The 13358-nt window shown below is 43.8% G+C and overlaps 1 protein-coding gene across 1 annotated transcript in view; it reads right to left on the bottom strand.

The window, feature by feature from the left end:
• Window positions 1–13358, bottom strand: part of hecw2a (HECT, C2 and WW domain containing E3 ubiquitin protein ligase 2a) — a 36695-nt gene that overhangs the window by 5468 nt on the left and 17869 nt on the right. The window contains exons 3-26 of the mRNA XM_028433809.1: window positions 12604–12711; window positions 12366–12460; window positions 11905–11971; window positions 11620–11789; window positions 11355–11494; window positions 11098–11198; window positions 10159–11012; window positions 9233–9536; window positions 9024–9116; window positions 8639–8789; window positions 8175–8281; window positions 7798–7922; window positions 7437–7622; window positions 6846–6980; window positions 6278–6380; window positions 6106–6202; window positions 5880–5963; window positions 5477–5559; window positions 4667–4787; window positions 3945–4058; window positions 3685–3837; window positions 2799–2897; window positions 511–640; window positions 240–386 (exon numbers count right to left, since the gene is read on the bottom strand). Coding sequence (XP_028289610.1) covers window positions 240–386; window positions 511–640; window positions 2799–2897; window positions 3685–3837; window positions 3945–4058; window positions 4667–4787; window positions 5477–5559; window positions 5880–5963; window positions 6106–6202; window positions 6278–6380; window positions 6846–6980; window positions 7437–7622; window positions 7798–7922; window positions 8175–8281; window positions 8639–8789; window positions 9024–9116; window positions 9233–9536; window positions 10159–11012; window positions 11098–11198; window positions 11355–11494; window positions 11620–11789; window positions 11905–11971; window positions 12366–12460; window positions 12604–12711 — 3767 coding nt within the window. The remainder of the gene's footprint in view (window positions 1–239; window positions 387–510; window positions 641–2798; window positions 2898–3684; window positions 3838–3944; window positions 4059–4666; window positions 4788–5476; window positions 5560–5879; window positions 5964–6105; window positions 6203–6277; window positions 6381–6845; window positions 6981–7436; window positions 7623–7797; window positions 7923–8174; window positions 8282–8638; window positions 8790–9023; window positions 9117–9232; window positions 9537–10158; window positions 11013–11097; window positions 11199–11354; window positions 11495–11619; window positions 11790–11904; window positions 11972–12365; window positions 12461–12603; window positions 12712–13358) is intronic.

Raw genomic sequence — 13358 nt, 5'->3', positions numbered from 1 at the left:
TCTGTCTAAAAACATTACTCATAGAAACCCTTTGAAATAAATTTGACTTACTGCTGTTCATATTGAGCATTGAAAGACACAGGGTAACCCAGCGGCTTTTACTGGAAGCGCTAAGGTGGAGTCTTTAAATAGCAAAGCATCAACATGGGGAATGAAGCAAAACCTATCAATGTGAGTACCTGGCTATAGACTAAGACAGTCTCTTTTTTAAAACTCCTACATGGTATAGTCTGCTTTACCTCATAGAAGCCTCGAACCAGGCTTTCTGTCTGCTGGGCTACTCCTCTCTCTATGCGCCACTTGACCATTCGCTCAATGTACTCCTTCTTGTTCTTCTCTGACACAGGGATACCAGCCCCGCCTGGCTTCAGCTCTCTCTCTGTAATCTGCAGAATTAAAGACAGACAGAATGTATAACACATTTGCAATGCAAATTTAGTATGGTTATTTATTTTATCACTTTGATGCTGTCACAAATTCAACAAACACAAGACACACACACACACACACCTGTCCAAACACCTCCTCATTGACAGTGAAGGTAAGGTCCAGCATGTCCTCAATGTCATTGTCCTTCATCCACTGCAGGCTCTGGTGGAACTCTTCATCAAGGAACTCCAGGTCACTCAGGTCACATGGACTGTATGAGTGGGAGGGTTCACATGGGTCACAGGGGGGTCAACAAGGTATTGATGTGCTGTTTTACTGATAAACCAGAGCCAATTGTCAGCAGTGGGGTTAAAAGGTTAATTACAACAGGCAAGAAAATACACTCAACAAAAATATAAACGCAACACTTTTGTTTTTGCTCCCATGTTTCATGAGATGGACTTGAAGATCTAAACTTCATTCCAGATACACAATATTACCATTCCTCTCAAACATTGTTCACAAATCTGTCTAAATGTGTGATAGTGAGCACTTCTGCTTTGCTGGGATAATCCATCCCACCTCACAGGTGTGCCACATCAAGATGCTGATCTGACATCATGATTAGTGCACAGGTGTACCTTAAACTGCCCACAATAAAAGGCCACCCTGAAATGTGCAGTTTTGTCTCACAGCAAAATGCCACAGATGCCACAAGCATTGAGGGAGCGTGCAATTGGCATGCTGACAGCAGGAATGTCAACCAGATCTGTTGCTCGTGCATTGAATGTTCATTTCTCCACCATAAGCCGTCTCCAAAGGCGTTTCAGAGAATATGGCAGTACATCCAACCGGCCTCACAACCGCAGACCATGAGTAACCACACCAGCCCAGGACCTCCACATCCAGCAGGTTCACCTCCGAGATCGTCTGAGACCAGCCACTCAGACAGCTGCTGAAACAATTGGTTTGCATAACCAAACAATTTCTGCACAAACTGTCAGAAACCGTCTCAGGGAAGCTCAACTGCATGCTCGTCGTCCTCATCGGGGTCTTAACCTGACTCCAGATCGTCGCCGTAACAGACTTGAGTGGGCAAATGCTCACATTCGATGGTGTCTAGCACGTTGGATGAATCTCGGTTTACATTGTTCAGGGCAGATGGCAGACAGCGTGTGTGGCGTCGTGTGGGTGAGCGCTTTGCTGATGTCAATGTTGTGGATCGAGTGGCCCATGGTGGTGGTGGGGTCATGGTATGGGCAGGCATCTGTTATGGACGAAGAACACAGGTGCATTTTATTGATGGCATTTTGAATGCACAGAGATACCGTGATGAGATCCTGAGGCCCATTGTTGTGCCATACATCCATGAACATCACCTCATGTTTCAGCAAGATCATGCACGGCCCCATGTTGCAAGGATCTGTACACAATTCTTGGAAGCTGAAAATGTCCCAGTTCTTGCATGGCCAGCATACTCACCGGACATGTCACCCATTGAACATGTTTGGGATGTGCTTGACCGGCGTATACGACAGCGTGCACCAGTTCCCACTAATATCCAGCAACTTCGCACAGCCATTGAAGAGGAGTGGACCAACATTCCACAGGCCACAATAGACAATCTGATAAACTCTATGCGAAGAAGATGTGTTGCACTGCATGAGGCAAATGGTGGTCACACCAGATACTGACTGGTTCTGAGTCCCCAGACCGCCAATAAAGCAGAAACAAAATGCACATTTCAGGGTGGCCTTTTATTGTGGGCAGTTTGAGGTACACCTGTGCACTAATCATGATGTCAGATCAGCATCTTGATGTGGCACACCTGTGAGGTGGGATGGATTATCTCAGCAAAGCAGAAGTGCTCACTATCACACATTTAGACAGATTTGTGAACAATGTTTGAGAGGAATGGTAATATTGTGTATCTGGAATGAAGTTTAGATCTTCAAGTCCATCTCATGAAACATGGGAGCAAAAACAAAAGTGTTGCGTTTATATTTTTGTTGAGTGTATATTTGTTCAGTTTTATAGATATTACATCTTAATTTTATTCATCTCTCTTGTAACACCAATAATAAAAGTATTAAAAAAGTCAAATTTAATCAGGAAGACAACAACGTCTTCTTTGTTTGTTTGATAAAAACATATCTGCACACTAATGACACAGCCAAGAGAGGATCAGTTTGCACTAGAGGTTAAGAACTCTTATTATTACAACATCTGTCCTTAGTGCAGGCATTTGGCAGGGTTTTCGCTTGTTTGGACAGAGCTATTAATAAGGGTGCCGCTCCTGCTGATGGGAAATGCAGCCAGCTGTTGGCAGAGAGGATCTGAATGAAACATTCTCAGCAGGAACTTATTCAGCGAGCACAGGCGGGTAGTATGTGTCCAAGTGCTGGTACCCTGCAGGCTGAGGGACTTACATGCGAAGAAGCCCTTTGTAGAAAGGACGAGTGAAGAAGGCATCCAGTAGGTACTGATGAACAAGGGCCAGCCCGAGGATGCGCCCGCTGAAGCGAAACCTGGACACAGCATGGAGAACACCAGTAAACATAGATTAATGTGTGGCATACTTTACTTTAAATACCAGATAATGTAACATAGTAAATGTAGGAAGCAAATCTTTTTCTCCAGATGCAAAAAGATTTTATAATTGCACGTGTTGTAGTTTCTTCTGTCACATATTCTATGTATTATCCTCTAGGCTTAAGGACAATTTGAAGATTTTCTTAGTTGTGGATGTACTAGATGGTGATATGATGCTGACAGGAAATTAGAATCCTAAAGATTTACTACTGCGATGAGTTAGAACAGTGCTGATGTCAATAGGACAGAACCCAACCAGGAGGAACAGTTCATGACTCATCCAGCACCCACCTCCCACTTTAACGAAGCTTCTGTGTCCCATCTATCATAAAAAACTCTGACAGAAACATTGTCTCAACAGGAACACAGGTAATGACCTGACATCCTTCAGCTTAATAGCTGCCTCTAGTTTTATCTACTGTGACAGATCTGAGTTTGTATCCTTTTCACTCCAAGCCAACAATATAGGATTTTTTTTGTGTGTGTGAGTCTGCCCGTCTCCCCAGCCATCTATCCATCCAATCAAAGTCAGTGAGACACAATTGACCACTGCGCCACAGATTACTCATCCAAATTTCTCCACCACATCCTGCAAATTGCTTCTATTTTAGCATTTGCACTTAGATCAGACAAAATTACACACTACAGACAAGCACAGCCTAAAAACATCCATACAGGCAAGCCATTAAAAACACACCATGCACCACTTCGCAGGAATCTCACCATTCATGGTGGTTGTCCACAAAAGCAGACATGGGGCTGATCTGAACAGTATACGTGTCATTGGCTGAATACTCAAACAGGCCATAGTATGGGTTGAACAGCTCTCGAGACACCAAGAAGAAAAACTCTCTGGAGGGCCCACTGTAGTCCAGCCTGCAACAAACATACCATAACACCACACAACCTGTTATAGTCTGATATTGTTTTGGACTAGAAGCAAAAATGCATATTGTAATTGATCTAAGATGCATCATTCTCACCCGTCCTCGCCTACAAAACTGACGTAGAGTTTACTCCTTTGCAGGTCTTTACGAGAGTAGCACATGATCTGGTTAAAGGCGTCCTCCAGGAGGTGGTCTCTGCGTATGATGAGCCTGGGACAACACACACATAAATGCACACAGATTCAGGATTATTACAGCTAAAACTAACATTTTTATTTTGGTTGCTGAACTGAAAATGTTTGCTGCCTTTCAATCCAAGTCACTGTACAAATTAGCCCTGACAGTCAAACATTAGTCAGTTTGCTTGTTATTACTATATTAACTTTTACTATATGTCACCTATTTGCTGTGATATGGGCCAACAATGTATCAGATCACATGAGAAGACCAGAGGCTCCCAAGCATTGGTGTCCAAATTCCGGCACCCGATGTCTTATTTTTGCCCCCCCCCGCTAATCAGGATAAATCACACAAAATCAATAGGCAATTCTTTTTTAACTCATTGTGTATGTTTACATGGTGTTCTGAGATGTTCTCGTTCACATTCACTGCAAACCTGTGTAAACAATACATATAAAATTAAACAAGAACCCCTTGAGATCAGCACTAAATGACTCCCACCTATAATAGTCTAGTGGAACAGTGAGGTTCACTGATGTGTTGTAATACACCAAAGAAGCTCTATGGCACAGTGGAAAAAGACATATCTGGCTTTTGATGTGGAGCTGTGTCCAAACATGTGGTTTGTTGAAACCTACTTGACTTTGCCTGGTCCCTGTCCATAACCCTTTGTCTCCAGCTTTCTATAGAAGTTCCTCAGTTTAGCCTCAAAATCTCTCTTATAGGGTGCAGGAGCTCGGGCATTAGCTCGCTGTGTACCTGGAGTAAATAAATAAAAACAAAGGGGGAAAAAAACAGAGGGGGAGAAAAAAACAATTACAAGTGAATGTCAGGCACCAGAAAGAGGGTACGACAAAAAGTGGGTCAGGAATGGGAAAAGACAGACAAACAGAAACAGACAGATTGGAATAAAATTACACTTTAATGATCCGTAGTGGAAACTGGATAAAGCTTGAATGTGTCTGAAGTACTATATGCAGGTTAATCCTGGATTGTTATTGTATATCAGATTGGCAACGCTTTCATCAATTTGAGAAAAAAATACACAAATCTCATCATCTGGCTTTGTTTTTGTTAAAGATTAGACGCACATAGACTCAGCCATGAGTGTGTACAATAGAAACTCTGATACTGAAACACTGATGGGTGAGCTGAGGAGAGCTGTCTGTGTGTGTGTGTGCGCTTATTAATTTTTATTTAATTTAAATAGTATATGTCTTAATATGTTTGTTCTGTTTATGGAATAATGTAAGTTCTCAAAAGTTTATTGTAGTAATTCCCTGTATATGGGATCCAATACCTTATACATTATTTACTCAGACAATGTAAACCTTTGTATTATATTTTCTGTAATAAAACTTGATGAAAAAAAAACTTGAGGATTTATTAAAAGTAAGAAATTGTGTATCATGGCAGTAAAGCTGATACAGCTGCAGACAAAGCCGTACCAGGGGAGCTTTGAGGAGAAGAGATGCAGTAACCTGGGTGGAGTAGGGGTGGTACGTATGACATCACCTCCTCTTCAAATAAGCTGAAGACGGGCGAGAAAGAGAAGAAACGTCATTAAAGACAACCAATGCTGAAGTGCAGCATGGCTTAATGGCAATTAAGACGACAGGACGTACAAACACATACACAGCAGGTAATCTTTACATTAATTACTGTAAATACCACTGATAGCTGTAAGTATTGTGTGTGCACATGAGCATAACTGTATTGACTAAAAGGACAATAAGTAAAAGGCAACAATCTGGAATCACTATTATTACATAATTGGTTATATTTGTTAAAAGCTAACCAATTATGTAATACCATAGGGACAGACACACACCACACATCAGCAGCACTCACCTCAGCAGCATGACGAGGTCAGCGTCGCTAGAGAGACGAGCCAGCCCATTGACTCCCTCGCTGCGAATAAACTGCACCTTCTCCCTGCGAGGACATACACATACACACATCAGGGACTTCACACAATCCATTAGGATTAAAGGTTAACCATGTGTTCAGGTTGAATGATGATGATAATAATAGAGGTGTTGGAGGTGAGCAAGGCAAGAGAGGAACAGAAATATACTTGAGTGAGTGGTTCCTGGCGAGCTCAGGCTGCCTTTCCTGCAGAATCTCGAAGATGTTGGGTTGCCGTAGAAACGCCACTATCTTGTCATTGTAGGCTAGAAGAAAAAGCAACACATTCTGTGTCTTGAGTGTGTTTATGCTTCATATATATAACATTCTGCTTCACTCACCCACAGGCACCACATCATGGTACTGACTTCGACTGGAGCCGCTGAAGGTGCTGGAGGGGCGGGGCATGGCAGGCGGGTTGGTTTGCCGAGAGTCATCAACCACCTGTGACAAAAGGAAGCACTACAGTTCAGGTCGCATCCTAGTTCTGAGACCAATCCACTGGCTGGTCATCAACCGGCAGTCTGTTTGTTCCAGTGTACTGTCAGATCCAGTGCATGCTAACTTTGCATCTGGTATAAACAATACCAGAAATAGATAGAAGCTGCTGATAGTTGAGAGTACTGAGCTATGTCTGGTCTTTCTCTTCATAAAAACAATTGACACAAAGTCTTCACAGTAAAAGAAACCTATACACAATCATGCTCTGCTGCTGGACCCTTTTTTGGACTTTCAGTAGTTCTGATGTCATCCTTGATGGCTCCAACACAGAACTGCCTGTGCCCACAATTCAGAAACTCACTAAGCATTTTTCCTCTCTGAAGCTAGCCTCTGTAAACATTGCAGTGTCTGCACGAGCCTTAAGTTGGCTCCAGGTGATGAGTGCTGCGGTGGCGGCTTGTCTCTCACCTCCCCAGCACTGTGGCTGCGCTGGCGGCTCAGATGCTGGCGGTGGGCCAGCAGCCCGGTGGAGCGAGAACTCTGGAGGGGTAGCCGTGGGTCAATGAAGGTCGTGGAGCGACAGTTGTGGTCCACAAAGAAAGGCTGAAGATTGACGCACAAAGGCGTGGACAAAGGCGTGGACAAACTCAGAGAGCTTCACATGCAGTACAATGAGGGTTTATAAAACAGCAGCAAAAAGCAGAGATTACAATCACTGGACACACAGGGGTAAAGAGAGGGGCAGGTACTCAACTGGGTGTGTGTGAACCCATATAAGTCTCTGACCTGTCCTTACCTCAGCTACGTTAAAGCATTTAGTTGTACATTTTTAGGGTTTATGGTGGTTTATGTTACAGAAAGTCTGATTCCATTTCCAGTATATTTGGATATTCCACATTTAATTATCAGATCCATATTTTCCTTATGTACTGGGTTTGACTGGTATGAGGGTTATTAGGCATCTTCTGAGGGTGTGAGTGTGGTGTAATCACATCACGTCATCGTCAAAAATGTTATCACACAAAATGGTAATTAGGAGCTGTGGACACACACACGCACCTTCCCAGTATGATCGTGCTTCATCTCCCAGCCCCGGGGAAGCTCCAGCTGCTTGTTGGAGAACATGTTGAGGAAGGTGACGAGGTCGCGGTTGTGCTGGTAGCGCTCAAAGTAGTGAGCGTCTCGACGCACCTTACTGACCATGTGCTTCAGGCAGGTGTTGCTCGTAAACATGCGGTAGGCACTCTGAACAAAGAGAGGTGAGGTCATCAGAAAGTGGTGAGAGGTTCAGTCTATCACTGAACATGGAAGACATTTTAATGGTATTTTTTAAATCAAATTAAAACAATTAAAATCAATGCTAGATAGTAGATGGGGAACATAAAAGAATAGTGTTTATCTATAAGCCAGTGAGACTGACAGGGTTAGAATGCAGCACGGTGAAGAAGTCTGGGCTGCACAGGAACTTGGCGCTGGGTGACTGCAGCAGCAGGGACAGACGCGAGCGGCCACTGGAGTGAGTGACAGCACTTTCTCGTCTGTATTCTGCAACACAATCAACACACACACACACATTAAAAGATTTAGACAGGGGGGCACATCACCTTTGATACAAAGACAGAGGAGCTTAAGCACAGAATAGAAAGCAGCATGGCCTACAATCATATTTCAAATGATTATTTTCAAGAGGCGACTCATTTAATTGGACAGACATTTTCTTCTCATAGAGCTTCTGTGAGTGATACTAATTACACCTGTACTTCTGCACTTGTCTTTAATAAGTTGACTGAAACTAACCGGAAATGGATTGGGGCATCAGTTCACTTTCTGGTTCAGGAAGCAGGTCGGCAGAGCTTTCCTCCGACCGATCACTGTTGGTTATGGTCCTCCGGATGCTCTGGTATCTGTGATCAAAAAAAATGTTCACAGACACATGAGTCGCTCAGTATACCTGTTAAAATCTAATAAAAGATTTTCACTGAAGAGGGAATAATGCAAAAGCATTTCTCTTTTAAAAGCACCTCTGTTGATATTAAAAAGTACATTAGCTCAAAAAACCAGAGATGAAAGGAAACAAAGGGACAACCACAGGCTATGTCTTCCTAAAAGAAAATGCATGATACAAACTAGGTTTCTGAAAGCACATTTTACTAAGTACAAAGTTTTGTTTTGCCTCTCAGGTCTATTAAAAGCTACCACTGATAATGGTGACAGTTGGTTTACTGGGTAGAATCATGATATCTTTTCTTTTCAGAGCCCACCTGCGGTTGAGCTGCTCCATCTGCTGCATGGAGTTAGAGCGGGTCAGGCCCTGTGGGGCAGGAGGTCCAGTGGGACGCTGCCACGTGGTGGTCCTGTTCACATGGTCCACAAAGAAAATCCTCCCATGGCTGTCGATCCGAGCCTCCCAGTCTGAGAAGCAGTTCATAATGGATAAAAAGTAGGTGTTTAACAGCTTCAGGGCACATAACTGCAAGTTTAAATGCTAAACCTAGCTAAGAGTTAACTTTCATTTTTTCTTTCTTTTGCCATTTAAGGAGATACTAGTGATAACTCTGATCAAAAGACAGACATCAACAAAACATGTAAACAGAAAGACATACAAATTACACAAAACATATGATGCATGCAGACACACACACTCACTGGGAGGCAGAGGCTCGTCTACACGTTGGTATCTGTGGATGTCGTGACGCACAGATGGAAGCGAACGGACAGGATGACCATTGACATGGGTACCTGAGCACAGAGAGAAAGAATAATGTGACTAAATCACTATTAAAACTGCCAAAAATGATTTTAAAGCTCTATATCTTAAAAATAGTAATATATCTTAGTTCCAAAAGCAGGAATACCTTCCTCTCCATCTGTTTCTGTGGTAACTTGCTCTGAATCTGCAGACCCCGCCTCCTCAGGTGGCTTTGACTCCTCACCTTCATGATCTTCAGCCACGCCACCTGCAGCCTGCAGGCTCAGCCTCCTCACACTGATCTCCTCGGCCTGCTCTTGGTCACTAGAGGTGGACGGAGCTTCTCCTGCAGCTTCTGGGATAGTAGCTTGCCCGCCCCCTTCATCGTCTACAGCCTGATTGTTCAGTGGTGTGCCGGGCTCTACATCTCCCCCTGGATCTATGGCTGCCTCTGCTCCCTCCTCTGCATCCTACAAAAAATAATAAACAGAAAGAATCAAGTAAATGGCAAAGTAATATTTATTGATTATTTATTTGAGATACTAAGTTAGTATGTGATTCATATTAACCTAGGCATGCTGGATAACATTACAGGTATGCAAGGCATGCACTACTACTGATACATATCAGTGGATTAGAACACATTAAATCCCATTGGCTACATCACTAAGGCTTTTCTTCATGTAGATATACACCACTGGTATGAAAGTTAAAAAAATACAATTATCTCCCTTATTTACTGTTACCAAATTATCTCCAATTAACTGACTGCATGTAAGTATGCATGGCACATGTAAGAGCCTTGCATACTTAAGTGCATTAAGTGCTTCTCTAGAATTAGACATGAGCAGCTGCAGCCAGGTGGAAGCTACTGCTCAGTATAATGTGTGCACTGCAGAGAGACTAATGACACTCAGACACAGCACAGTGTGGCTGCACGTTCAGTCAAAGATAAAACACTCATGACAAATATCCTAGTATACCCACAGAGTAGATATATCACTGGCTGACTGCAATAGAGTATAATGCATTTTGTCTTGTTTTTACTACAAATAGTTCATTCTCATGTCTATATAAGGATAACATACTCACCACAGCCGTGGTCAGTGTGATTGGGCAGCTCTCCGATGATGAAACCACCGTCTGAGGGGCTGTTGCCATTGAGCAGCTGTCAATCTCTGATAAGGGGTCCTCTCCAGCTCCCCTTCCTTGTTCAGGTGCCCCCCCACCCTCTGGTATAGTATGAGAGACAGCCTCGGTGAACGGAACCTCCTCCACTTCCAGGAAAACATCTGACTCCAAAACATCTTCCAAGTCCAGACCTGCCTCTCCCTCCAGAGCCACCTCTGCCTCAGGAGGCCTCATTTCTGTCACACTACCTCCACCCTCAGGTTCCCCCACCTCCAGCACTGAAGGCTCCTGTAGCTCCATCTGCAGCTCAGGAAAGAGGTCGTCTTCATCTGGACCACCAACATCTGGAGGTTCTCCATTCATTAAAAGTGGTGATAATGGCACTGGAGTAATGTCATTGGCTCCAGACCTGTCCTCATCCTCGTCTGAATCAATGTGCAACATGGCACTAAGCCTTGTGTGTGTGGGGAAACTGGAATGTAATTTAGGTGAGGCAGCACCCAAGGGTCTTTCACCAGGGCCTTTAGGGGCTTCAATAGCATCCAGACCCTCACTGAGTGATCTCTGGAGCATTTCATGGCTTGAAAGGCTCTCTGGTTCCACAAATCTACCCTCTGCTCCAATAAGAGACAGGTCCTTTTCCGGGAAGGCTGTTGCCCCGCCTTCCCATGTGCCTTGGGAGCCCTGGGAGCCTGTAGGTGAAGGGCCTGCAGAGATCACTCCTGGAAGGTGGTGGGGTAAGTCCTCGTCATCAGATGGAGTACCTGGAGCTCCATTCAAGGATGAAAGGCCAATGATAGAATCAGGAGATGCACCTGCAGTGGGCAGAAGCAGTTTCACAGTGATCAAACCTCATTGCAAGAAAATAGTTGCAGTAATATGCCTGAAAAACTCACTTACCATCTGGCCCAGTTGAGGTGAGCTCCACTCTGAACTGCAACTGGCCGCTTACATGTTCAGTAGGCAAGCGTCGGCACAGGGAGAAACTCACAGGCTGGACTCTGCAGTCAAACATCCAGAAAATAGTAGTGTATACTGTCTGTGCACATCAACTTTACGTTAGATAAATACAAATGGTATTCTAACTATTTAGACAAAAATTAATGTATGATACATGTTTAGTATGTAGGCTATGAATGGTTATATCTGTCACCTACCCTGGTATTTTTTCAATAAGTCGCTGCACAGGGATTGTGAGCTGACCGAGGAAGCGTTTGATGATGGGACGGCTTTTTGCAAACTTGTCCTTCACCTCAATGTAGAGGATGTCTGTCATCAGTGCGACAAATGTGTATTTCTGCAGAAAGGCAGAGGACATAGCAATGTCTTCATACATACATTCTACAATGTAGAGAGAATGTAATAAAAAGAACGTGTGTTTCAAAGTGAAAGTATCCACTGATAGATTAAAAAATGTATCACCTCGCCGTGCCACACAGGGTTGGTAGTGTTAGCAATGATGGCAGATCGCCGTTCCTGTCCGTGATGGCTAAAGACGGGGAAGACGCTCCTTTTTCCTGGGTGGATGGACATCTTCAGATATGGGTCAGGGTTAAAAAACATTCCCTTCTTCAAACCAGTGGCTCGCAGATCTGCAACAAAACAACCCAGACTGGCAGTTAGGGAGGGAATTGAAGAGAAGTTTTCTCTTACATATATTTCCAATGTGCTTTTCACGGCTTTAAAGTCACTTGTCGTTAAACTCACCCGTCAGAGTGAAGCTGATCAGTTTCCGTGGATGCTCAATGCCCACCTGCTCTGCCAGCCCCTCCACCTGAGCGAGAAGAGTAAATGTCAAACACCATGGGGAAAAAAACAAACCATTTTGCATTCACACAACTGTTGAGGGTATGAAATTTTCTGAAAGTGGAGAGGGGTGTGATAGCAGAGAGGCACGCTGATGTAGCTGAGAGTTTAGGATTGATTGTGGCCATATAAGACTCAATATCTTCATCAATCAACTGGAAAATGTGAAACATGGCATATAAACAATGAATATTTCACCTGCCTGAAGCACGACAGGGATCCATCATGCACATATTATGTCCACCTCACTGCAGATACTGAATACTGCAGAGTCTCAGCTTACATGGCGTACTAGAGACCTTTACATGTGGAAATGCTCTACATGTTTGAATCACAGAGTGGCTCCACTCTCTCACACGCACCAGGACTGCTGGATTCTTCACAGTGATGCAGGGAGTTGTGGCTCTCAGGGCTCCACTCACTCCATGGTAGTACTTGAAGCAGATCTTGGTCTCAGCTTGAGAGGAAGTAGAAAAGAACTGTACTGTAGATTATGGAGTGCTATGAAAATGTAATGTAACGGTCTTTTTAATGAAACGATGCAATTATTGTAAAACATTTACAGCATATTTTAAACTGCCTGTAAACATGGAAACTTACGCTCCATGAAGTAGGGCCCAGCCTCCAGCCTCCAAACAATCTGACCCTTCTGGGTTCCATTCACCCCTCTGTTCTTACAGTCCCACACATTGGATGGACTGGTTTCATCTGAAGAAGAAGACAGCAGGGTATTTGTATCTGGGGTTAGACATGTCACCCGCATGTTGTGCTGATTTCAGACAAAAGAATGTTAAATTAAAAAACAGATGTCCGTTTTAAGCTCCAGATTGCAGACTTGCAGCACAAAACCTATGAACCAAGCAGCATCTGTTCTGCCTTTTAACATGTTTAGTCTGCAAACTGTCTTCAAAAAACACAAGTTTGCCTTTAATCAGTGAAAATCCATTCCTAAAATAGCTTTGGTACAACCTCTAACCAGAAGGACAAACTCCAAACTTCCTCTGAGTTGAAAACAGGGAGGGGAATTCCGCTGTACGTAGCACTTTTGTACGCAGATTAATGAAGCACTGAAGTCAGCTGACTGGTGGAGTGAGTCCAGGGAGGACTGTGTATTGTAAAATAGTGTGTATGAGCGTGCCTGTGTGTGTGTTTCAAGGGGAGGTTGCTTATCATTGAATGTCTGCTTAGTCAAGGAAAGCGTTAGCTCCTCTGGGGTATAAGACCCTGGAGCAGGTAATGAAGTCCTGGCGGCCTTATGATCGATATGAAGTGACCCGACACCCGTGCAGCACCAGCAGCTTGCAACGTCTCCTTCTCTACTACAGTATTCCCACCTAGAAGGGAAACATCTGAAA

The sequence above is a fragment of the Parambassis ranga genome, chromosome 21 (genome assembly GCF_900634625.1).
Source record: "Parambassis ranga chromosome 21, fParRan2.1, whole genome shotgun sequence".
Taxonomy (NCBI): domain Eukaryota; kingdom Metazoa; phylum Chordata; class Actinopteri; family Ambassidae; genus Parambassis; species Parambassis ranga.
Note: the sequence above shows the minus strand (reverse complement) of the source record. Positions and strands in the feature narration are given on the sequence as shown.